Source organism: Esox lucius, chromosome 19, assembly GCF_011004845.1.
Source record: "Esox lucius isolate fEsoLuc1 chromosome 19, fEsoLuc1.pri, whole genome shotgun sequence".
In the NCBI taxonomy this organism is placed as follows: Eukaryota; Metazoa; Chordata; class Actinopteri; order Esociformes; family Esocidae; genus Esox; species Esox lucius.
In genome coordinates, this window is record NC_047587.1 from 3545385 (window position 1) to 3571926 (window position 26542).

At 40.0% G+C, this 26542-nt stretch overlaps 1 protein-coding gene across 1 annotated transcript in view; it reads right to left on the reverse strand.

Annotated features, from left to right (window-relative positions):
* Window positions 1-210: 210 nt before the first annotated feature.
* Window positions 211-26542, reverse strand: part of LOC114829525 (mucin-5AC-like) — a 32908-nt gene continuing 6576 nt past the window's right edge. The window contains exons 8-39 of the mRNA XM_034288165.1: window positions 26123-26271; window positions 23806-23944; window positions 23535-23642; window positions 23113-23292; window positions 22703-22942; window positions 21714-21870; window positions 21234-21285; window positions 19021-19104; window positions 18196-18279; window positions 17371-17454; window positions 16546-16629; window positions 15721-15804; window positions 14896-14979; window positions 14071-14154; window positions 13018-13101; window positions 11970-11983; window positions 10502-11055; window positions 10230-10401; window positions 9863-10107; window positions 8746-8929; window positions 6936-7134; window positions 6498-6676; window positions 5496-5565; window positions 5225-5367; window positions 4978-5009; window positions 4213-4381; window positions 3703-3798; window positions 3199-3239; window positions 2282-2410; window positions 1825-1864; window positions 1169-1286; window positions 211-659 (exon numbers count right to left, since the gene is read on the reverse strand). Coding sequence (XP_034144056.1) covers window positions 488-659; window positions 1169-1286; window positions 1825-1864; window positions 2282-2410; window positions 3199-3239; window positions 3703-3798; window positions 4213-4381; window positions 4978-5009; window positions 5225-5367; window positions 5496-5565; window positions 6498-6676; window positions 6936-7134; window positions 8746-8929; window positions 9863-10107; window positions 10230-10401; window positions 10502-11055; window positions 11970-11983; window positions 13018-13101; window positions 14071-14154; window positions 14896-14979; window positions 15721-15804; window positions 16546-16629; window positions 17371-17454; window positions 18196-18279; window positions 19021-19104; window positions 21234-21285; window positions 21714-21870; window positions 22703-22942; window positions 23113-23292; window positions 23535-23642; window positions 23806-23944; window positions 26123-26271 — 4254 coding nt within the window. The 3' untranslated portion in view covers window positions 211-487. The remainder of the gene's footprint in view (window positions 660-1168; window positions 1287-1824; window positions 1865-2281; window positions 2411-3198; window positions 3240-3702; window positions 3799-4212; window positions 4382-4977; window positions 5010-5224; window positions 5368-5495; window positions 5566-6497; window positions 6677-6935; window positions 7135-8745; window positions 8930-9862; window positions 10108-10229; window positions 10402-10501; window positions 11056-11969; window positions 11984-13017; window positions 13102-14070; window positions 14155-14895; window positions 14980-15720; window positions 15805-16545; window positions 16630-17370; window positions 17455-18195; window positions 18280-19020; window positions 19105-21233; window positions 21286-21713; window positions 21871-22702; window positions 22943-23112; window positions 23293-23534; window positions 23643-23805; window positions 23945-26122; window positions 26272-26542) is intronic.

Sequence of the window (26542 nt, forward strand, 5' to 3'; positions counted from 1 at the left end):
GCACGAGTCCAATGACTACAAGTCTGCAACCATCAGTCCTGTGTTCCAATGGCACGTTGTGTTTGCTAATCCAAGTTTATCATTTTAAAAGACTAACTGATAAATAGAAAAACCTTTTGCAATCATGTTAGCACAGCTGAAAACTGTTCTGCTGAATAAAGAAGCAATAAAACTGGCAGCAAACAACGTTATAAAAACAGAGGTCATGACTTCATGCTTTGAATAGGTTTAATAAGTTTGCATAGAAAAACAGAAAAAATGGTTTATAATAATGTAGAGATGGAAGTTAAAGTAGTTTAATATGTTTAGACAAATCCTTTAGATGAAAGTGTTTAATATGTCCTACAGTTAAAAGGGTCAGTCTGTGACTGGTTTCACCATTTCTTCAAATTGAATATCACTGTTGTGTTTGAATCACAGACTGTCTCTTTACTTAAAAACTTGTTTTTACATTCATTTTAAAAGACTGTAAATTGAATAAAATACATTAGTGCTTGTCGTCACACTCAGTCACACTGCAGCCACACTTATTAATGTAAGTATAGGACTGAGAGGTCTTCTTTCCATTAGAGCAGACCATATCCACCTGCCTCACACTGGTCGACAACTCCTGACAGCAGGAGCAGGAGTGCATCAAGCCCATTTTCACTGCAGAGTACCTAGCAAATGGAACAACACCAACAGCACTGTTAGGAAAAACAGCAATGATTCTGCCATGAGTCAACAGGGAAAATTCCAAACTTCCACTGAGTTCTCAAATTTCTGGAGGATTAAAAAGTACCATTTACATGTTGAACATTTACTTGCCTTGCTCCTATCTGAAACATGTCCTGTCTAAGGGGTGTACCTGTATAATCAACTGCTTTCTCGCTACAAAAAAGATGAACTCCTCTCTTATGAGCCATTCTGGCTTTTGATCATTTCAGGTTTATTTTTACACCTGGTCATAATTATTACCTCACATGTGTTCCTGATCACTGTCCCTTTTCAAGTTCCTTGCTTGGGTCTCTTGTTGGTCGTCATTTGGATTTTGTTCCGGTGTAACTTCTCTTTTCAAGTCTTAGTTTCTGTTATGTAATGTCTTAGTTCTTTATTAAAAGTTCTACCTGTGACCTGCCTCCAGTCAGCAGTGATACACAATCTTATTATTTAGAGATGTTCTACTCACATAGAAGATGTTCCACAGGCTCCCCCACAGGCTGCCAGCTCCACTGGTATAACAGACCTGCAGTTATTAACCTGGAGGTAGGTGGTGTTCTTCTTCACAGCACAGTTACTTGGTGTGCCTGAGAGAGAGGCAGAGTTTGTCAGGAAGAGGTGAGTTTACCCCAGAGGCGTCGCTAGGATCATAATACATTTGGGGCTTAGCTGGATTTCCTTATCTGGAAATCAATGGTGGCTTCGTAAAACAACCTAGCCTTTGAGGGAGTCTATTTAAAGGCATTCCACTCCCTGGCAATGACACTGCAGGGATAATTCATGTGAATTTCATCACTAGGTTAAAATTCACATTTATAATGACAAATTCATAATTAAACAGTAATTGTAATTAATATGCAACATTTCCAACAACACTGTTTACAAGTAGAATGTTTGCTCAAAACAGATTCTGCATTCCAGGCTATTAAAATCCAATAAATCACCATTACATTTGTAAATTAGTAATAAATCTTATAAACAAAAACGGAAAACATTTATTTTGCTGTATCATTATTTTGAAAAGAGGTCTTTGGATTAATAAACATAAACATGTTTGTGAATACAGCTGTATACAATTTCACACTAATCATAACTATTTATCAAGAAATCATAAAAAAGACTTACATGATACACAGCAGCCATTTGCATCAGTCGTCTCAGTTCCCTGTAATGTCAAAGTACAGCATGCAGTTCAAATTTGGATTTCAATAGTTAGTCTATGACAGTCTACTGAACTATTTACTAGGGCGTAAAATAATTATGACTTGATAAAACCAAGTGATGTGCCACATCTGTAGATCTATTGATAAGTTCATGGTGTTTGCAACAAAATGGTTGTGGGTTCGAATCTCACGGGGGGGCAGGCAGTATAAAAATATAGAGCTAAAATACTTAATGTGTAAAAATATCCCATATTACTACAAATTTTCAGTTTGCTGTAATGATAAATTTACGTTGATGCATAACACACTAATTTTACATGTTCAGTAATTTAGCCAATCAAAGGGTTAAGATAAAGGGTTAAGTGCAGAGTTCCTGCTCATTTTCTACCCTCCATTCAGCTGTTCTCTCATGTACTTACAGGGATGCAGTCTTCTGGACGGAAATCTGGACACTGTATTTTGGAATCCACAGGGATGAACTTGTCTTTTATGTTTGTGCAATTATACTGCACACAGGAATTACTAGGGGATGACCAAACATCCCCAGGCTGTGGAGTAAAAAATCATACATCATAATATCTTTTAATAAATAACAATTAACACACAATTGATAAACTATTAATAAATAAATTATTTGATTATCCACATGGCTGCACACTTAATCTAATAAACAGGAAAATTACCCAAGGCTTATTTAGAAGAAGAATAAATTATCTATATTTTTCAAAAAAATTAAATACTTGCTAATAATCAGTGCTCCCATTACACTAATTTGATAAAATAACTATACAAGCATAAAACTTTAAGTTAAAATAAATAAATAGAACATAAATCAAACAATGGTACATCTGTGTTTTAATACTAATGTAGATGCAAATCATGTATCCCTATATGTAATTGAAAATAGTACAAAGACAACATGCCATGTGTACTAATGCACCCCCTATACGATCACAGATGCTGGCTTATGAACTGTATGCTTAAAACAAGCCGCATGGTCCCTCTCCTTAAAACTCCTCTTAAACCTTATACAACTTTTCCAGTCTTTTGTTGCCCCTGTCCCAGCTTTTTTGAATTGTGTTGCTGGCCTCAAATTCAGTGGGCATATATTTTTCAAGAAACATAAAAATCTCTCAGTTTCAACATATGTTGTCTCTGTTTTATAATCTATTGAATACAGGGTTTAAATTATTTGCATTATGTCTTTCTGGACAGGTTTTTGGAAACCCTTTTGGAAATCTTGACTTGAATAAGCAATTAGTTTATTTCATGAAAACCTGCCAACAGTGTTGCTTTCTGCAGTGATTATAAAAATACAAAACACACAGTTCCTCACCTGATATTCCTTGTTGTTGAAGACACACACAGGTTTGGGAACTGAGTGGACAGACAACAAAAGCGTCAATCACTAACAGTTTCTGAACAGCCATTTTAATCAGAGTAGGTTAGTGGTTCCCAAAACTCTCCTTTCTGGGGACCATTAAGTCACTGTCAAAAGCATGACCAGAGTACATGTTTATTTTAATGTACAATTTCCTTGTACACAATAGTTTTATTCTATCAATTAAATGAATTATGCATGATTATTAAATTCAATCTGCATAATAAACATGTCATGATTGGAATTAATCGAAATTTCTTGTAGGCGGGTAAAAATATTATCTTGTAAGTCAAATTTGGAAAAAGCATTTTTAAAGCTAATCTACCTAAGTAATCTAAGTATGCATGCCCTAATGTTCAGGGAAAGTAATGTAACAATAGGATAATCAAAATAAATGTATGGCATTTGTGCATGCAGGCCCCTATATTATAAGTCCATCATAATAGTCAGAAGTCTTACCGCAGGTGTAAGTCAGGCAGCAACTTCCCTTTGATGTATTCAGCTCAGTTCCTAGTGGGCAGAGGGGTGGTTCTGGACAGCCACTCACATCACACACTGTGGGATAAAGGGGCGGGGTATTTTAGAATCTCTTCCAGTGGTTATCACACGGTCACACCCACAGCAGCTTACAGTTGATTCATTGACAAAAACCAGGCATCAATTCTTGTTCATCAAAATTAAACTGTGGTGTAAAAAACCCAAACTATGGTGTAAAAAACCAAAATTAAACTGTAGTGTAAAAGCACGATATCCAGAGAAACATCACAACTCTGGAATATTAAGTACATTTAATTCAACAAAGTGATAAATATCAAAGTCAGTGCTATAGGACATAATTAAACAAAAAAAACAGTATTACCAATAAAGTTCTCGATACATGAGTTAGCTAGCTAGTAATCTACACCTGTTTTCCACTCCTAGTACTCTGTCATATGCCAAATAGATTGTTGAAATCCTGTCTCTACTCACCACATTTGTTTTGCTGACAGCAGTCCACTGTTTCCTTGACCAGCACCTCACCAACCTCCTTACAAGTAACAACTTGTTGTGTTGGACATACCACTGGCCTACAATGGACACTCATTGTGTCAGCGCTACATTCACACTCAAGGCAGTTACTCCGCCATGTTTCGCCAGGCTATGTGGGGGTGGACAAACAACATTATTAGATTTCAAAATTAGGAGAGGACTGACAACTTTTCAGAGCCTGGTTCCTCTCTAGGTTTGTTCTGGTCTGCCTTCGGTGGAGTTGTTTCCAGCCACTGTGCTTTTGCTTCTACATGCTTACTCAGTGGGGTTTTAGGCAGGGCATCTGCAGAGGACTTGCTGGTTAAAAGGGCTTAATTAAATACATGATTGATTTTAACAACAGGTATCCAGGCATGGAAACATGCGCCACCCCAACTTTGAGAAAAAACACTTGTTCTGTAAGTATGATCTTCTATTTCTCATTCCGTTGATTGAAACGTACATGTTTGTTGATTGTCTGTGATTCCATTATAAGCCCTCAACACTAGCAGTCATCTGCACTCTGCATTATATTGGGTCAGTCTGTGTGTGCAATCAAAAAACTTGACTGAAACTAGTAAACTGATGGAAATAAGTTTTGTGGTTCTATACAAAAACATTTGGAGGACAATAATACCAGATAAAGACAGCTATAACCAGTCGTTGGTTAAATGCAAATACACTGAGTCATGATTCTTCCAAGTTAGCTGATCACCTCTACAGTACCTGTTTATTGGTGCCATCAGGTCCCGTGCATCCTTTAAAAGAAGACCAGATCTTTACTATGGTGTACATGGCGGTACTTTGAAACACATCTTAAAACAACGTATTTCTCAGACCGTGTTGCAATCGAATGTGATGTCAAAGTCTTAATCGCTTTGATTTTATCGTCCCTATCAGAACATTCAGTTCAACAGGCAAAAACTACCAAAGAACGACCTCCACCACCACTAGTCTACTGAAACAACCTTACCACAGTTTTTAACACAGGTGCCAGAGTATGTGTTGAACAAGATGGTTCCCTCGGGGCAGAAACAGCCCTCCCTGACTTCATCACACACAAAGTTTTTTTCTGATGGGACTCCCTCGCATGGCTGTATGTACTTCTCATTGTATCTGTGATGTAAAAAAACAACAACAATGTATACAGATTAGCCACCAACTATCAACCACACTGCCAAACTAAAACACAATGTAGGTGATATATGTATTTTAATTTAGGGTCTTAAAAAGAAGATGGATACCTTGAATTGCAAGTTGGCTGGATAGCCGGGCCACATGCTTTATACACTTTGGGTTTAGGGCATTTATATCCTGCAATATCGTAAAGGTGGAATGACAAATGTGAGGTACATGATTTGTAAAACACGGCTGCAAAAATACAGATAAATCATGATGATGAAAAATATTCATAATATGTAATATTAAGTCCCAACTTAAACCCTATTCTCTACACAGATTAAACCCTATTCTCTACACATATTAAACCCTTTTATCTACACAGATTAAACCCTATTCTCTGCACAGATTAAACCCTACACAGAATAAACCCTGATCTCTAAACAGATTAAACCCTGATCTCTAAACAGATTAAACCCTATTCTCTACACAAATTAAACCCTATTCTCTACACAAATTAAACCCTATTCTCTACACAGGTTAAACCCAATTCTCTACACAGATTAAACCCTATTCTCTACACAGATTAAACCCTATTCTCTACACAGATTAAACCCTATTCTCTATACAGATTAAACCCTATTCTCTACACAGATTAAACCCTATTCTCTACACAGATTAAACCCTGATCTCTAAACAGATTAAACCCTGATCTCTAAACAGATTAAACCCTATTCTCTACACAGATTAAACCCTATTCTCTACACAAATTAAATCCTATTCTCTACACAGATTAAACCCTATTCTCTACACAAATAAAACCCTATTCTCTACACAAATAAAACCCTATTCTCTTACACAAATTAAACCATATTCTCTTACACAAATTAAACCCTATTCTCTTACACAAATTGAACCCTATTCTCTTACACAAATTGAACCCTATTCTCTTACACAAATTAAACCCTATTCTCTTAGACAAATTAAACCCTGATCTCTAAACAGATTAAACCCTATTCTCTACACCCTACATGTGGTAGCAGTCTTGTGAGGAGCAGTCCACTAGGTTGGAAATACAGTGCTACTTGGGACCCAAAACGTATATTTAGCACAAAGTTCCCTCCTACCACATAGTCCGTTAGTTGATCCCCTCCAGTCAATGCAGACGCTATGTTCCACACACGTTTGGGCGTAGGCCTCCAGGCTGGAGCAGCCGATCGTCTTATTTGTCATGTGGCAGACATCGTATTTACAGGCCTCAAAGAAAGGTCCCGGTGGGATCACGTCATGGCATGATTTGAAGACCCTTCCAAATAAAAAGCATTTAAATTAAAATACAACAGGGCCGAACCATGCTGGGCCAAACAACATGTCAGGGTGGATCACCTTGAAATATCAACCATCGTACGCCCAGCATGGGCTTTGTGAAGCAGGGCGGAAATCAATAGTGCTCAGTAAAACAACAATAACCTATAAAAACTCCCTGTTTGGTAAACAGTATGTGTAGTCGAATATTAGTGTACCTTTCAGTTATATTAAGTTAGAAAAATAAGAAGAGGTCTTACTGGCTCATGATGATGTCACAGATCTTTGTCCTGTCTGGCTGGCAGGGGGGTGTTGTAGGGGGTGGTGGTGGGGGCGGGCCAGGTTTACAATAGGTTTTATTGGCATCAGGAATCTGCCACCGATGGGCCGTGTCAGGACACGGAGCGATCTGACCGTTTGGAGATCTGCAGTCGTTTTTCCTATTATTGTCACAAGTGCCTTTTATAAATGTAGAATAGATGCAGGAATGAGGAAAACAAAAGTTAATTTCAATTCAAAAAACAATCATATTTCATTTGATAATAACATGTGCTTGTTCACTTACAAAACCCCAGAATATATGATTTGCAAAGGATTAGTTACCATCTTGTATAGGATATTTCAGAAGACATCTCAACCGGCCCAAGTGATAAAAGGCCATACTGCTAACTTAAGCTAGCCTCCCAAATGTACATATAATGGTTCTGATTAAGTGAGATCACAGTCCTTATTTTAGTGATCCACAGACATCATAAATGCCCCCCCACCCTGTCAGTTTAACAGAGCAGTTACACTTGAGATGCCTGTTTAGGTTGTGGATGACAGTGAACTTTCTCACTAGAAATACTATAATATTTAACTGCCAAGGTTTCATTGAATAGGTGCAGTGTTGTTACTCATACATGTGTCATGTTCTATTCATTGGCACAAAACATAATAATATGCAATAAAAATAACTGTGAATGTTAATAAAGGTGCTACTTGTACTTGACAGAATGACCATGTGGAGACGTTTGTTCTTCAGCAAATATGTACAGCTGCATGAGAAGGTTTTTACCCTTCAGAAATACCTGAACGTGCATTAATGGACTGATCTTCATCCACAACAGTGGATAAATACAGTGTGTTTTAATCATGAACACACACACATATGTACATGTCTTCATTGAACACACTGGTCAAATACAAACAGCTCAGGCCGGAGAAAGTATGAACCTCCAGGATAATGACTTAAGTAGGAAGATGAATTCAGGTGTTCCATGACAGGTGTGGGTTAGGGGTGCCCTTGCAAAATAAAGTCTGGCCTCCCAGTGGTGCAGTGGTCTATTGTGTCGCTATGGCCATGGGTTCAAGCCCCGGGGGTGCCAAATACGATTATGGCTGGGGGGGTCCTGTGAATATTGGGCTGGCATTGTCTGGGGGGTCAGATTGCCTTCATGGTTAAGGGGGGTGTAAAATAGCAGACCAGCTGTTCGGACAGGTCTCGGAGAAAGCGTATCTCTGACTCTCCCAAACATGCAGGGTGACAAGGCTGTACAGTGGAATTGGATACTTGTAAAATTGGGGTAGAAAAAGGGGGTTACAAAATGAACAACCAAAACCTCATTGTAACTGTGAAGCATGGTAAAGGGAGGATCTTGGTTTGGAGCTGCTTTGAAGCCCCAGGGCCTGAACAGCTTATTAACGCTGAGGGAACAATGAGTTCAAACTTGCATCAGAAAATCTTAAAGGAGAATATCAAAGTAACTGTCCATTATCTGAAGCTGAAAATAGGTTTTGTCATGCGCCATGACAATAACCCTACAAACACAAAAGTAAATTATTTACAATAGACTAACTTCTACAACACAATAGACTAACTTCTTCATCTTAGATTTTGCCAAGTCAGTCCTGACGTCAACCCTACTGAAATGCTGTGGCGTGACCTTAAGAAAGCCACTCATGCAACCATGTGAGTATGACTAATTTGTGTTTTGTCAACTTAATGTATCCTCAATTGAACCATGTTCCCTAAATAGTGCACAACTGGTCAAAATTAAGTACTAAAGACCATATATCCAGCATACTTACCACACTGTCCCTCTGTGTTATTGTGGAAAAGGGAGTAAGGCAGGGAAACGCTGAACTGAATACTCCTGAACATCACTTCTGCCTTAATGGCTGGGATCTTCAACAGTAACTGGACACCAGTGCTGGTGATCATGAGGTCTTCATTAGAATAAGTGGGGAAGATCTGCTTACCATTGATGGTGACCTGGTGAGTAATGAAGAAAATATACTGTGACATTATGAGAGGCACTAGAGAACAGAATAACTTTACAATGAAACATTACTGTAGATTAGATCCGAACGGTGTCCAGAACAGGGGACATTTTATTCACAAAGGCACTAGTTTGTCTCTTGATTTAATTTAAACTGAAAGTGGAATTCTTGAATTGTCACAAATGTTTTAGTTCCCTTAAAGCTACTTTTGTTGCTATGATGGCACCATCAAAGGGTTTAATCAAAATGTAACCAGTGTGTGTAGGAGAGGGTCTATTGCTAAATAAGTAACTACTGTAGCTGAAGAACAGCATCTTATGTGAGGCGGGAAAGAGACCAGGAGGAGGGTTTGAGATTAAATTAGGAATCCCAGTCTTTGGTTATGCATGTATGCTTAAACTACCAGACAAGGTTTAAAAATATGGCAAGATAATTTTCAGTCAATAGGAAGTCCAGGGAACAAAGCAACATTTAGGTTTTTGCTAATTATGTAAATACTTATTTAATTAGGTTTGCAATATAATTTTATGTACAAATGCTCAGCTACCAAGCCGTATTGTGCTTAGCTTACAAGGATATACAGTTACAGAGTGCAACATTTACAGTTACACAGCGTAACAAAAGTGAAATGTTACAATTGTAACAGGAATAAATGAAACACATAAGTGTCTTCACTGGTAAAAAATAATATAAATTAAAGGTGAATTGAAAACATATTTGGATGAAAATACAAAGAATTCAAAACCAATGAATATACAATAACCAGTGAATATACCCTACAATGAGTTATCCAATTGTTGCAACTTTGTGGACCACCCAAAAGAACAGCTGCTGTTTCTCAAAAAAAGCTAATTGGAATTTGAAAAAACAAAACCTCATTTAACTTTGTTCCCCAGTCTCTCTTACATAGCATAGTTAGAATTACCAAACTAGTTGTTGTTTCCGTGTTGATAGGAGTGAGAACAATTGTATAGGACTTGTAGTAGACAAAAAGAGACCGAGGACAGGTCACGTGTCTAGATGGGTCGCAGTTGTAGTTGTCAATCTCAATCCTGAAGTTATATCGAGGAACAATTTCTTTAACCAAAACATAGGTGCAATTTTCTTGGAAACTGTAATATAGTCCATCAAATGTGACGTAATGAGGATCTCCCCATCCAGAGCAAATACCTGAGAGACAAAAAAAAAAAAGACAATTCAATCACTTATCGGTACCGGGGTAAAACATTTATTTTAGTAGAAGGAGTGAATGTGGAATAGTCAAAGAATTTAAGTTTTAGTTTTTAACTTACATTCACATTCATACTGAAAGCAGCAACCAGACTCGTCGTAGACCTTCACTGGTGGATATCCATTTTCACACACAGGCACGTCAACATTCCCACAGGCCACAAACGTTTTTATAATTGTACCATTCACACACGTATCAGTTGAGCAGTTGTTTGGCTTCCAAGACTCACCATTCTGAAGTGGAAATGTATGGTTCAGTCCAATAAGTAAAAAACTATTTTCGATCTGTACTACAATAGCTAATAATTAAAACTTCACTAAAGTAATTAGTTACCTTTCTTGGTGGATCAACATATGGACAGTCTTTGGGTGGAGGTGGTGTGGATGTGGATGTCGGGTTTGTGGTAGAGGTAGGACTCTTGGTAGTTATTGGAGATAAAGTGGGTACAGTCATAGGGGTTGATGGTGAGGTTGTAGTTGTTATTGGAGTTGTTGATGGGGTTATGGTAGAGGTAGATGCAGGGGGTATAGTTGTTACTGTAGTTGTAGTTGATGGGGTTACGGTGGAGGTAGATTCTGGGAGTGTAGTTGTTATCGTAGTATTAGTTGATGGTGTGATAGGAGTGGATGTTGGGGATGTAGTCGTTTCTGTAGTTGTAGTTGATGGGGTGTTGGTAGAGGTTGGGGATGTAGTTGTTTCTGTAGTAGTCGTTGATGGGGTAATGGTAGGGGTAGTTGTTGGGGGTGTAGTAGTTACTGTAGATGTAGTTGATGGGGTTGTGATATGGGTAGATTTTGGGGATGTAGTAGTTTCTGTAGTTGTAGTTGATGGGGTAATGGTAGGGGTAGATGTTGGGGGTGTAGTTGTTTCTGTGCTAGTTGATGGGGTTATGGTAGGGGTAGATGTTGGGGATGAAGTAGTATTTTCTGTAGTGGTAGTTGATGGGGTTATGGTAGGGGTAGATGTTGGGGATGTAGTTGTTTCTGTAGCGGTAGTTGATGGTGTTATGGTAGGCGTAGATGTTGGGGATGTAGTTGTTTCTGTGGTAGTTGATGGTGTTATGGTAGGGGTAGATGTTGGGGATGAAGTAGTTTTTTCTGTATTAGTAGTTGATGGGGTTATGGTAGGGGTAGATGTTGGGGATGTAGTTGTTTCTGTAGTAGTAGTTGATGGTGTTATGGTAGGGGTAGATGTTGGGGATGAAGTAGTTTTTTCTGTATTAGTAGTTGATGGGGTTATGGTAGGGGTAGATGTTGGGGATGTAGTTGTTTCTGTAGTAGTAGTAGTTGATGGTGTTATGGTAGGGGTAGATGTTGGGGATGTAGTTGTTTCTGTGGTAGTTGATGGGGTTATGGTAGGGGTAGATGTTGGGGGTGTAGTTGTAATCGTAGTTGTAGTTGATGGGGTTGTGGTAGGGGTAGTTGTTGGGGATGTAGTTGTTTCTGTGGTAGTTGATGGGGTAATGGTAGGGGTATTTGTTGGGGGTGTAGTTGTAACTGGAGTAGTAGTTGGTGGGGTTGTTGAGTGACAAATAGTACAACAACTGACTCTGATCTCATAGTTGTAGCATATTGGTGGTCTTTCTTGATCCTTGTTGTTGCAAATCAGTCCGACCCCAGGATCACATGTAACATTTTGACCCAACATATTTAAAGGAGTATCTGGTAATTCTTTGGCTCTGCAGTCTATGTTCTCAGGTTTGCTGCAAATACTAGGATGAGATTTGACAATATTTTCGAGAATTTCATAATCTCCTCCACCTGGTCCAAATTTGGGATAGTTAGTGTCAATCCAACCTGACCAGTGACAACCAGGCTGACAGGGTGTAAGAGGAGTCGTTGAGGAACCTGTAGTGGTGGATGTTGGGGGTGTAGTTGTTTCTGTGGTAGTTGATGGGGTAATGGTAGGGGTAGATGTTGGGGGTGTAGTTGTTTCTGTGGTAGTTGATGGGGTTATGGTTGGGGTAGATGATGGGGGTGTAGTTGTTTCTGTGGTAGTTGATGGGGTTATGGTAGGGGTAGATGTTGGGGGTGTAGTTGTTTCTGTGGTAGTTGATGGGGTTATGGTATGGGTAGATGTTGGGGATGTAGTTGTTTCTCTGGTAGTTGATGATGTTATGGTAGGGGTAGATGTTGGGGATGAAGTAGTTTTTTCTGTAGTGGTAGTTGATGGGGTTATGGTAGGGGTAGATGTTGGGGATGTAGTTGTTTCTGTAGTAGTAGTTGATGGTGTTATGGTAGGCGTAGATGTTGGGGATGTAGTTGTTTCTGTGGTAGTTGATGGTGTTATGGTAGGGGTAGATGTTGGGGATGAAGTAGTTTTTTCTGTATTAGTAGTTGATGGGGTTATGGTAGGGGTAGATGTTGGGGATGTAGTTGTTTCTGTAGTAGTAGTTGATGGTGTTATGGTAGGGGTAGATGTTGGGGATGTAGTAGTTTCTGTGGTAGTTGATGGGGTTATGGTAGGGGTAGATGTTGGGGGTGTAGTTGTAATCGTAGTTGTAGTTGATGGGGTTGTGGTAGGGGTAGTTGTTTGGGGTGTAGTTGTAACTGGAGTAGTAGTTGGTGGGGTTGTTGAGTGACAAATAGTACAACAACTGACTCTGATCTCATAGTTGTAGCATATTGGTGGTCTTTCTTGATCCTTGTTGTTGCAAATCAGTCCGACCCCAGGATCACATGTAACATTTTGACCCAACATATTTAAAGGAGTATCTGGTAATTCTTTGGCTCTGCAGTCTATGTTCTCAGGTTTGCTGCAAATACTAGGATGAGATTTGACAATATTTTCGAGAATTTCATAATCTCCTCCACCTGGTCCAAATTTGGGATAGTTAGTGTCAATCCAACCTGACCAGTGACAACCAGGCTGACAGGGTGTAAGAGGAGTCGTTGAGGTACCTGTAGTGGTGGATGTTGGGGGTGTAGTTGTTTCTGTGGTAGTTGATGGGGTAATGGTAGGGGTAGATGTTGGGGGTGTAGTTGTTTCTGTGGTAGTTGATGGGGTTATGGTTGGGGTAGATGATGGGGGTGTAGTTGTTTCTGTGGTAGTTGATGGGGTTATGGTAGGGGTAGATGTTGGGGGTGTAGTTGTTTCTGTGGTAGTTGATGGGGTTATGGTATGGGTAGATGTTGGGGATGTAGTTGTTTCTCTGGTAGTTGATGATGTTATGGTAGGGGTAGATGTTGGGGATGAAGTAGTTTTTTCTGTAGTGGTAGTTGATGGGGTTATGGTAGGGGTAGATGTTGGGGGTGTAGTTGTTTCTGTAGTAGTAGTTGATGGTGTTATGGTAGGCGTAGATGTTGGGGATGTAGTTGTTTCTGTGGTAGTTGATGGTGTTATGGTAGGGGTAGATGTTGGGGATGAAGTAGTTTTTTCTGTATTAGTAGTTGATGGGGTTATGGTAGGGGTAGATGTTGGGGATGTAGTTGTTTCTGTAGTAGTAGTTGATGGTGTTATGGTAGGGGTAGATGTTGGGGATGTAGTTGTTTCTGTGGTAGTTGATGGGGTTATGGTAGGGGTAGATGTTGGGGGTGTAGTTGTAATCGTAGTTGTAGTTGATGGGGTTGTCGTAGGGGTAGTTGTTGGGGGTGTAGTTGTAACTGGAGTAGTAGTTGGTGGGGTTGTTGAGTGACAAATAGTACAACAACTGACTCTGATCTCATAGTTGTAGCATATTGGTGGTCTTTCTTGATCCTTGTTGTTGCAAATCAGTCCGACCCCAGGATCACATGTAACATTTTGACCCAACATATTTAAAGGAGTATCTGGTAATTCTTTGGCTCTGCAGTCTATGTTCTCAGGTTTGCTGCAAATACTAGGATGAGATTTGACAATATTTTCGAGAATTTCATAATCTCCTCCACCTGGTCCAAATTTGGGATAGTTAGTGTCAATCCAACCTGACCAGTGACAACCAGGCTGACAGGGTGTAAGAGGAGTCGTTGAGGTACCTGTAGTGGTGGATGTTGGGGGTGTAGTTGTTTCTGTGGTAGTTGATGGGGTAATGGTAGGGGTAGATGTTGGGGGTGTAGTTGTTTCTGTGGTAGTTGATGGGGTTATGGTTGGGGTAGATGATGGGGGTGTAGTTGTTTCTGTGGTAGTTGATGGGGTTATGGTAGGGGTAGATGTTGGGGGTGTAGTTGTTTCTGTGGTAGTTGATGGGGTTATGGTAGGGGTAGATGTTGGGGGTGTAGTTGTTTCTGTGGTAGTTGATGATGTTATGGTAGGGGTAGATGTTGGGGATGAAGTAGTTTTTTCTGTAGTGGTAGTTGATGGGGTTATGGTAGGGGTAGATGTTGGGGATGTAGTTGTTTCTGTAGTAGTAGTTGATGGTGTTATGGTAGGGGTAGATGTTGGGGATGTAGTTGTTTCTGTGGTAGTTGATGGGGTAATGGTAGGGGTAGTTGTTGGGGGTGTAGTTGTAACTGGAGTAGTTGTTGGTGGGGTTGTTGAGTGACAAATAGTACAACAACTGACTCTGATCTCATAGTTGTAGCATATTGGTGGTCTTTCTTGATCCTTGTTGTTGCAAATCAGTCCGACCCCAGGATCACATGTAACATTTTGACCCAACATATTTAAAGGAGTATCTGGTAATTCTTTGGCTCTGCAGTCTATGTTCTCAGGTTTGCTGCAAATACTAGGATGAGATTTGACAATATTTTCGAGAATTTCATAATCTCCTCCACCTGGTCCAAATTTGGGATAGTTAGTGTCAATCCAACCTGACCAGTGACAACCAGGCTGACAGGGTGTAAGAGGAGTCGTTGAGGTACCTGTAGTGGTGGATGTTGGGGGTGTAGTTGTTTCTGTGGTAGTTGATGGGGTAATGGTAGGGGTAGATGTTGGGGGTGTAGTTGTTTCTGTGGTAGTTGATGGGGTAATGGTTGGGGTAGATGTTGGGGGTGTAGTTGTTTCTGTGGTAGTTGATGGGGTTATGGTAGGGGTAGATGTTGGGGGTGTAGTTGTTTCTGTGGTAGTTGATGGGGTTATGGTATGGGTAGATGTTGGGGATGTAGTTGTTTCTGTGGTAGTTGATGATGTTATGGTAGGGGTAGATGTTGGGGATGTAGTAGTTTTTTCTGTAGTGGTAGTTGATGGGGTTATGGTAGGGGTAGATGTTGGGGATGTAGTTGTTTCTGTAGTAGTAGTTGATGGTGTTATGGTAGGGGTAGATGTTGGGGATGTAGTTGTTTCTGTGGTAGTTGATGGGGTAATGGTAGGGGTAGTTGTTGGGGGTGTAGTTGTAACTGGAGTAGTAGTTGGTTGGGTTGTTGAGTGACAAATAGTACAACAACTGACTCTGATCTCATAGTTGTAGCATATTGGTGGTCTTTCTTGATCCTTGTTGTTGCAAATCAGTCCGACCCCAGGATCACATGTAACATTTTGACCCAACATATTTAAAGGAGTATCTGGTAATTCTTTGGCTCTGCAGTCTATGTTCTCAGGTTTGCTGCAAATACTAGGATGAGATTTGACAATATTTTCGAGAATTTCATAATCTCCTCCACCTGGTCCAAATTTGGGATAGTTAGTGTCAATCCAACCTGACCAGTGACAACCAGGCTGACAGGGTGTAAGAGGAGTCGTTGAGGTACCTGTAGTGGTGGATGTTGGGGGTGTAGTTGTTTCTGTGGTAGTTGATGGGGTAATGGTAGGGGTAGATGTTGGGGGTGTAGTTGTTTCTGTGGTAGTTGATGGGGTTATGGTTGGGGTAGATGATGGGGGTGTAGTTGTTTCTGTGGTAGTTGATGGGGTTATGGTAGGGGTAGATGTTGGGGGTGTAGTTGTTTCTGTGGTAGTTGATGGGGTTATGGTAGGGGTAGATGTTGGGGGTGTAGTTGTTTCTGTGGTAGTTGATGATGTTATGGTAGGGGTAGATGTTGGGGATGAAGTAGTTTTTTCTGTAGTGGTAGTTGATGGGGTTATGGTAGGGGTAGATGTTGGGGATGTAGTTGTTTCTGTAGTAGTAGTTGATGGTGTTATGGTAGGGGTAGATGTTGGGGATGTAGTTGTTTCTGTGGTAGTTGATGGGGTAATGGTAGGGGTAGTTGTTGGGGGTGTAGTTGTAACTGGAGTAGTAGTTGGTGGGGTTGTTGAGTGACAAATAGTACAACAACTGACTCTGATCTCATAGTTGTAGCATATTGGTGGTCTTTCTTGATCCTTGTTGTTGCAAATCAGTCCGACCCCAGGATCACATGTAACATTTTGACCCAACATATTTAAAGGAGTATCTGGTAATTCTTTGGCTCTGCAGTCTATGTTCTCAGGTTTGCTGCAAATACTAGGATGAGATTTGACAATATTTTCGAGAATTTCATAATCTCCTCCACCTGGTCCAAATTTGGGATAGTTAGTGTCAATCCAACCTGACCAGTGACAACCAGGCTGACAGGGTGTAAGAGGAGTCGTTGAGGTACCTGTAGTGGTGGATGTTGGGGGTGTAGTTGTTTCTGTGGTAGTTGATGGGGTAATGGTAGGGGTAGATGTTGGGGGTGTAGTTGTTTCTGTGGTAGTTGATGGGGTAATGGTTGGGGTAGATGATGGGGGTGTAGTTGTTTCTGTGGTAGTTGATGGGGTTATGGTAGGGGTAGATGTTGGGGGTGTAGTTGTTTCTGTGGTAGTTGATGGGGTTATGGTAGGGGTAGATGTTGGGGATGTAGTTGTTTCTGTGGTAGTTGATGATGTTATGGTAGGGGTAGATGTTGGGGATGTAGTAGTTTTTTCTGTAGTGGTAGTTGATGGGGTTATGGTAGGGGTAGATGTTGGGGATGTAGTTGTTTCTGTAGTAGTAGTTGATGGTGTTATGGTAGGGGTAGATGTTGGGGATGTAGTTGTTTCTGTGGTAGTTGATGGGGTAATGGTAGGGGTAGTTGTTGGGGGTGTAGTTGTAACTGGAGTAGTAGTTGGTTGGGTTGTTGAGTGACAAATAGTACAACAACTGACTCTGATCTCATAGTTGTAGCATATTGGTGGTCTTTCTTGATCCTTGTTGTTGCAAATCAGTCCGACCCCAGGATCACATGTAACATTTTGACCCAACATATTTAAAGGAGTATCTGGTAATTCTTTGGCTCTGCAGTCTATGTTCTCAGGTTTGCTGCAAATACTAGGATGAGATTTGACAATATTTTCGAGAATTTCATAATCTCCTCCACCTGGTCCAAATTTGGGATAGTTAGTGTCAATCCAACCTGACCAGTGACAACCAGGCTGACAGGGTGTAAGAGGAGTCGTTGAGGTACCTGTAGTGGTGGATGTTGGGGGTGTAGTTGTTTCTGTGGTAGTTGATGGGGTAATGGTAGGGGTAGATGTTGGGGGTGTAGTTGTTTCTGTGGTAGTTGATGGGGTTATGGTTGGGGTAGATGTTGGGGGTGTAGTTGTTTCTGTGGTAGTTGATGGGGTTATGGTAGGGGTAGATGTTGGGGGTGTAGTTGTTTCTGTGGTAGTTGATGGGGTTATGGTAGGGGTAGATGTTGGGGGTGTAGTTGTTTCTGTGGTAGTTGATGATGTTATGGTAGGGGTAGATGTTGGGGATGAAGTAGTTTTTTCTGTAGTGGTAGTTGATGGGGTTATGGTAGGGGTAGATGTTGGGGATGTAGTTGTTTCTGTAGTAGTAGTTGATGGTGTTATGGTAGGGGTAGATGTTGGGGGTGTAGTTGTTTCTGTGGTAGTTGATGGGGTAATGGTAGGGGTAGTTGTTGGGGGTGTAGTTGTAACTGGAGTAGTAGTTGGTGGGGTTGTTGAGTGACAAATAGTACAACAACTGACTCTGATCTCATAGTTGTAGCATATTGGTGGTCTTTCTTGATCCTTGTTGTTGCAAATCAGTCCGACCCCAGGATCACATGTAACATTTTGACCCAACATATTTAAAGGAGTATCTGGTAATTCTTTGGCTCTGCAGTCTATGTTCTCAGGTTTGCTGCAAATACTAGGATGAGATTTGACAATATTTTCGAGAATTTCATAATCTCCTCCACCTGGTCCAAATTTGGGATAGTTAGTGTCAATCCAACCTGACCAGTGACAACCAGGCTGACAGGGTGTAAGAGGAGTCGTTGAGGTACCTGTAGTGGTGGATGTTGGGGGTGTAGTTGTTTCTGTGGTAGTTGATGGGGTAATGGTAGGGGTAGATGTTGGGGGTGTAGTTGTTTCTGTGGTAGTTGATGGGGTAATGGTTGGGGTAGATGATGGGGGTGTAGTTGTTTCTGTGGTAGTTGATGGGGTTATGGTAGGGGTAGATGTTGGGGGTGTAGTTGTTTCTGTGGTAGTTGATGGGGTTATGGTATGGGTAGATGTTGGGGATGTAGTTGTTTCTGTGGTAGTTGATGATGTTATGGTAGGGGTAGATGTTGGGGATGTAGTAGTTTTTTCTGTAGTGGTAGTTGATGGGGTTATGGTAGGGGTAGATGTTGGGGATGTAGTTGTTTCTGTAGTAGTAGTTGATGGTGTTATGGTAGGGGTAGATGTTGGGGATGTAGTTGTTTCTGTGGTAGTTGATGGGGTAATGGTAGGGGTAGTTGTTGGGGGTGTAGTTGTAACTGGAGTAGTAGTTGGTGGGGTTGTTGAGTGACAAATAGTACAACAACTGACTCTGATCTCATAGTTGTAGCATATTGGTGGTCTTTCTTGATCCTTGTTGTTGCAAATCAGTCCGACCCCAGGATCACATGTAACATTTTGACCCAACATATTTAAAGGAGTATCTGGTAATTCTTTGGCTCTGCAGTCTATGTTCTCAGGTTTGCTGCAAATACTAGGATGAGATTTGACAATATTTTCGAGAATTTCATAATCTCCTCCACCTGGTCCAAATTTGGGATAGTTAGTGTCAATCCAACCTGACCAGTGACAACCAGGCTGACAGGGTGTAAGAGGAGTCGTTGAGGTACCTGTAGTGGTGGATGTTGGGGGTGTAGTTGTTTCTGTGGTAGTTGATGGGGTAATGGTAGGGGTAGATGTTGGGGGTGTAGTTGTTTCTGTGGTAGTTGATGGGGTTATGGTTGGGGTAGATGATGGGGGTGTAGTTGTTTCTGTGGTAGTTGATGGGGTTATGGTAGGGGTAGATGTTGGGGGTGTAGTTGTTTTTGTGGTAGTTGATGGGGTTATGGTATGGGTAGATGTTGGGGATGTAGTTGTTTCTGTGGTAGTTGATGATGTTATGGTAGGGGTAGATGTTGGGGATAAAGTAGTTTTTTCTGTATTAGTAGTTGATGGGGTTATGGTAGGGGTAGATGTTGGGGATGTAGTTGTTTCTGTAGTAGTAGTTGATGGTGTTATGGTAGGGGTAGATGTTGGGGATGTAGTTGTTTCTGTGGTAGTTGATGGGGTTATGGTAGGGGTAGATGTTGGGGGTGTAGTAGTTTTTTCTGTAGTGGTAGTTGATGGGGTTATGGTAGGGGTAGATGTTGGGGATGTAGTTGTTTCTGTAGTAGTAGTTGATGGTGTTATGGTAGGGGTAGATGTTGGGGATGTAGTTGTTTCTGTGGTAGTTGATGGGGTAATGGTAGGGGTAGATGTTGGGGGTGTAGTTGTTTCTGTGGTAGTTGATGGGGTTATGGTAGGGGTAGATGTTGGGGGTGTAGTTGTTTCTGTGGTAGTTGATGGGGTTATGGTTGGGGTAGATGTTGGGGGTGTAGTTGTTTCTGTGATAGTTGATGGGGTTATGGTAGGGGTAGATGTTGGGGGTGTAGTTGTTTCTGTGGTAGTTGATGGTGTTATGGTAGGGGTAGATGTTGGGGGTGTAGTTGTTTCTGTGGTAGTTGATGGGGTTATGGTATGGGTAGATGTCGGGGGAGTAGTTGTTTCTGTGGTAGTTGATGGGGTTATGGTAGGGGTAGATGTTGGGGGTGTAGTTGTTTCTGTGGTAGTTGATGGGGTTTTGGTAGGGGTAGATGTTGGGGATGTAGTTATTTCTGTAGTAGTAGTTGATGGGGTTATGGTAGGGGTAGATGTTGGGGATGTAGTTGTTTCTGTGTTAGTTGATGGGGTAGTTGTTGGAGTTGTGCTGCCTTGACACATTCTCTCTAGATATTGATGTGTTCCATCAATTTCGCATATGGCATGAACACAGGATCCATCACTATAATATGTAATATATATGGTAGCTCCAACTGGGTAGGTTGTTCCGTTATAAAAGCAACCACAGCTGTAGGTAATGAAGTCAGTGATTCCGTTTTCTGTGCAGGTGCCATTAGTACAGGTCCCATCCCCGTTATCTGTATGCACGGTCGCTCCATATGGGTATGTTGTGCCCTTGTGGAAACACTTGCAAGCTGCAATATGATTTTAAGTTATCATCATGTGATCATCTTGACACGATACCATCTTGTTAATGTAGGCTGATGTTGAAGGTTGTATTACCTCTCTACTGAAAATGAAAATCCTTACCATTCTTGTCGGGGGTGCAAAGGGTTTTAGTTGATGAGCAGCGACTTGAGAAAAATAAGTTATTCAGTAAGAAAAATTATGTGGGTGATTACCTTTTTTCCATTTTACACGTCTTTGTTTCTATTACAAAAAATGACCAGGCTGCTTGCCAACCTTATTGATGAACATGTAAAATATTAACAACTATTCATTGTGATTTGAAAGTGCAAATATTTATATGGTCACAATAAGAAAGTAAAATAAGTGAAATTTTGGAATAACCACCGTATGCAGTGTGATGACATGGACCAGAAATATGTCTGATACAAACCGTTAAATACTATGAAAGATACTGTATATTTGTATAATAAAATGTTAACATAGAAACATACCATGTATAACAGTTCTTGTCAGAAGGCATAACCTCCTGATCCTTGTAATGATTTCCTTTTCCATCATAGCAACCACACTCTGGCTCAGTGACACATTTCATAGTGCTTTCTTCCAAATAAGGCTGGTCCGAAGGGCATTTTGGATAGCAACCTTTGGAGGCAAACAGCAAATGTAATACAGGACACAAATTAAGACAAAATGTGCTATGCCATTGTATATTCCATAATGTACATTTCTTTAATCATTTGGAATGTGAAGGGTCTGAATGAGATGTTGAGGAAATATCAGTTACCTTCCAGTGCAGGGATCTGTTTTGAGCATGTTCCTTCTGGATTCTGGCAGGTCTTCATACAGGGGTAACCACAAGGCTTATAGTGCCACTCACACTCCCCATCGGGGTTGTAGAAATCACAGAATAGAGCTGGTGAAGGAAAACCGTTACATTTCAACCAGGGTTTGAAAAGAAGATTTCTGGGAAATCTTGTACATGTAAATCTCAGATTTTGCCCCTGTTGTAAAACTTTAACAAGTAAAAAAATACAGCTCTCGAAAACATTAAGAGACCATTGCCCCTTTTTGTTTGCTTTCCAAAAAAGTTGAAAAGGAAGTTTTGGAGTGAGGAACAGAAGGCTCGAAATTAAGAGACCACCGCAGATTGAACGCTTCTGTTCCTCACTCAAAACAGTGGTCTCATAATTTTTTCACTGAGCTGTATGTGAATTTTCAGCCAACTAAAAAAATCTACTTTTATATAAACAAGTAAATGACTCACGGCAGATGTCTGGCGTTCTCCAGCGTATGCAGGTCCCCGCCTCGTTACAGGCCTGGGCGTAGGCTGCTACAGCTGTACAGAAACACTCACAGTCTCCCCCAGTGTCACAGGCACACGAGTCCCTGACACACTCATCATGATATGGGGTGGGGTCCACCTTTCAGGGACAGGCAATTACACATATCTATTTATTAGTTTGATCAACGCAATCACTTGCTAGTTACACTGACCACAGTTGTGCTATCAACAATTATCTGTTTATTATTACTCATTATTAATGATCTAGTGTATTACTAATGATCTAGAGTATTACCAATGGTCTAGAGTATTACCAATGATCTAGAGTATTACCAATGATCTAGAGTATTACCAATGATCTAGAGTATAACCAAAGATCTAGAGTATAACCAAAGATCTAGAGTATTACCAATAATCTAGAGTATTAACAGTGCTCTAGAGTATTACCAATGCTCTAGAGTATTACCAATGGTCTAGAGCATTACCAAAGATCTAGAGCATTACCAAAGATCTAGAGTATTACCAAAGATCTAGAGCATTACCAAAGATCTAGAGCATTACCAAAGATCTAGAGTATTAGCAAAGATCTAGAGTATTACCAACATTACCATATTGCTAATGATCTACCACCAACATTTACATATCCTGTGTATTTGTATATAGATGACTTAATAATGAATTAAATGAAATCACTCAAACCCTTAAAAAAGACTTACAGTCAAACATACAAGTCTATAGACTATTCAAGAGACTAGTGGCCACTGTCTATAGACTATTCAATAGACTAGTGGTCACTGTGTATAGACTATTCAAGAGACTAGTGATCACTGTGTATAGACTATTCAATAGACTAGTGGTCACTGTGTATAGACTATTCAATAGACTAGTGGTCACTGTGTATAGACTATTCAATAGACTAGAGGTCACTGTGTATAGACTATTCAATAGACTAGTGGTCATGGGTTCTGTACCTGGGAGTGGCAGTCTGCGAATACTGGACTCTTGATGATGCTGCAGCGTTTCAGAGACCAGGACTGCCTGTACGACCTCACGGTGCACGGGTCCCTTATGTCAACAGCATCGGGGCAACCGGGAGACACTTTCCAGCTGTTGCCAAATGCCAGCGCTTCCACGACCACTTCCTGGTTTCTGGACGTGAAGTCATTATTCCCATTTCCGTCGTAGTTTCCGCACAGACCACACACTTGTCCCTGGAAGATAATGTTTTGATATGTACACCCAAGAATGTTTTAATGTGAACTAGCAAATTATGTGTTCTGTAAGTACTCTACTGTCGAATAAAAAAGACATATTTAAATGAAAATACAACATTGACACAGAGATAATCAAAGGTTTAAATGGTCCAATTCTAGCCACTCACCTTGAATTTAGAGTCGAGTTTGATGAACAGGCTTGTTCTCTTATCCCACATTAGAATCAGACCATTTCCAGCCTCAATAACAATGTACAGACCAACAGTGTGGACCTTGAAGTCCACATCTATCCCGGTCTCCTGCTTCACCACTTTTACAACTTCATCTTGTAGTATAATCTCTTTGCTCTGAAAGGGAAACACTTTTCTTTCTCTCTTTTTTTTCATAAACTCTGGGCATATAAATTGGTGCTGTGAGTTGGATGGTAATTAGTCACAACCAGCAGTTAAATGTAATACCGTTTACATTGTCCTTGTGTAATTTTTCCTAGTGAATTAATCAGTAATTTAATCAAACGATCAACGAGTTGGTGAATGACGAATGTAATTATTTTTTGCTTTAATGAATCCATTTTAATGGTGTTCTTTACCCCCAAGAAGAGCTTGATGGCCTTGGAACAGGTTGTGCCGGTAGTTCCACAGGGAATGTTCTGCGTGATCACTCTAAAGGTTCCGTTTAGATTGTTGGAACAGTAGTCCTGCAGGATAAATTCAATTAAACACAAAATAATAAATGTTCTTCCTTAGCTTTTATCATTAATTACTTAATCTAAGTCATTATTTGAAGTCTTGTATACCCAAGGATTAAAATGTAAATAAAAGTATTGTTCTCAATCATAGTATAGACCAGTATTGCCGTACCTGAGCTAGAGTGTATTCACAGTCTCCATTGAAATTAAACCTTTTCTCATCGAATGTGATGTAATGACCATCTCCATATATGGCACACGTCCCGGGACACACGTTATTGGTGCAATCCCAATTGCTTCCACTGCAAGTGCTACAGGGATGCAAACACGTCAGGATTGTATTGTGAAACGTTGGCCTATTTTACGTTGGCTTAAAAAACTAATTTAACAAGCTGCTATCTGTTCAATACACCTGCTAAATCATTCAAACATATCTGTTAATGTGTTTCTCTGTATTTAATTTAATAGAATAATTATTGTATATCATAACTGAGAATGACAATAAGTTCTTAACTGACTTATCTGGTTAAGTAAACACATTTAAAATATTGCAATTAGGGCTGTCATTTATTACTATTTTTGTAATCAAATATTTTGTCGGCTATTCTGACGCTTAATTGCAATTTACTTTTCTGAACGGAAAATTTAGACTTGAATTATACACAGAATTTTTTTTTTTCCCCAGCATGGTTATCCACCCTGAGCTGAAGAACAACAACAAAAATATGAAAAGAAAATATTACCAGTTATTGCATTTTATTTTAATTTTCTCCCCAGGTTGGTAGTCGACTCCATTGTGAGAACAGGGACAAAGATCTTCCTTAACACATCCTCCATTCCCATCAGACAGCAGACCATCAGGACACATACAGCCTGACAGGCATTCTTTACTGAACTATAACACAATTATAATACATTAAATATAGGCTTTTGTTATTTTACACCATTTCAAATTGATCCGATTATTTATAAACTTAGCTATGGACAGGATTCATACATTCTATTGGTACAACTGTATTAAAACATTTTGTAAGGCCTGTTCTGTTGCAGACTTACACAGTCATGGTTTATTGTTCGGCAGCTCTTCTGACACTCTGAGCCTTTGGCACCTGGTGCAGCATTGGAACAGTTGAAGAAAACCATTGGACTTTCACAAGCTGAAATGGAACAATGGTAGGATTTAGTAGGTTTTTAGGGCTATACCTGGGGTCAGCTTTATTCTGTTGGGAATGTAATATCTTGTTAGAAAATCATTTTCTGTGTTTGGCAAATAAAGATATGTTTGTAATTTAGGAGTACTCACATGAAGGAGTTACTTCTCCAGTACAGCTTAATATCCCATTTCTGCATGAACTAGTGAAAAATGTATTCAAGAGCAGAGGTTAAGCATGATTTGGCATTTACTCTTCCATTAATCAATAATATTTCAATGCAGCCACAACCAGAGATCTGAGAGACCAATTTGTCGACCAAATATTTAGTTGTGTGACCTTTTATTCTGGTAACACCCGTGGCACTAAAAACCAAACAAATATTTTTTTTTAGTTCCAACAATATCTTGCTGCACCATTCTTTCAACAGCTTAAACAAGATTTTAACAAAACAAACATATTAAGTGGCTTGTCCCATTTCTCACATATGAATTATTCATGTTGGAATGGAAATTAGTTTTTTGCACAACCCACTCCTCCCGAGACATCCCTGGAAAGCGGAGCGTCAGGCAGGGAATCAGACGTTATTGATGACCACCTTGGTGAAATTAAGATTGACAGCCTTGCCCAAGGGCTAAGCATTTATTCACCTTATTTTGTTTGGACAAATCTACATTGGGAGAATGGCCATGAGAGTGCAAAGCTGTGATCAAGGCAAAGAGTGGCTACTTTGAAGAATCTAAAATATAGATTTTTAAAAAGGTTATTCCATAGGTGTAATAATGGTAATTCCATTATTCCATAGGCGTTGTTTAAGTTTGAGCCAATGACTTGTTTCTGTGCATGAGATGAAAACAGGATACATCGCCATGAAAATGCAGACATGTAAAACAGTTCTGGCATAGGTGCATTGTAGCTTTTTAATTCTATCAATCAAATGTATTTATAAAGCCCTTTTTACATCATTCTAAACCAGATAGCATATTCTAAAACCTTTTCAACTGGCCAATATCTTTTTAAATAAGATCTGGGGTGCCAAACATATGGGCTAATCCAGGGGTCCAATACAGCCAGCAGATGGATTTAGTAAAATAAATCTTAAACATTGGAGAAATCTATATACCTTTAAATGAAAAAATTGTGTAAAAATGATAATGGACCTAAATTTATGTCATACAGATGCTGTTGAATGTTTAATGTGTCACCCAGTACGAGTTTGTTGCTCTAAATCAGGGGGTTGACAAAGAAAATGTTCAGTCATTTTTGCACAGATGCCAACTAATTCAACTGCAGGTACAAATTATTTTTCACAAATACCATCGTGGATCAAGTCCTTACCAAGGAGCCCCATTGATACTGGTAAATCCTTGGTCCAGGGGCTTGTCTCCATAGTAGCAGGGGCAGCCTGAGGCAGGGACGCATTCTTCCTGGTCATTCATGTAGGTTCCCTCAGCACAGCCACAACCATCCACAGACACGTGTTCTACCTGTTGAAGTTCAGTCAGAACATGTGTTTGATTCCCTGGGAGGTAAAGGGAACGTCTGTAACAGTAACAACTAATAAAGCTGCAAGCAGCAATACCAGGGCCCAAGCTATCTATGATTCTGTGTGCCAAATGTGAAATAAACAGATTATTTATGTGTATTTTAGATCCTTTTCAATGATTATGACAATCAATGAAAACTTTAAATATCTTTAACTCCAAATAGTGGTAACAATTGGCACAGCCATATACAGGATGTAGCCTATATGGATGA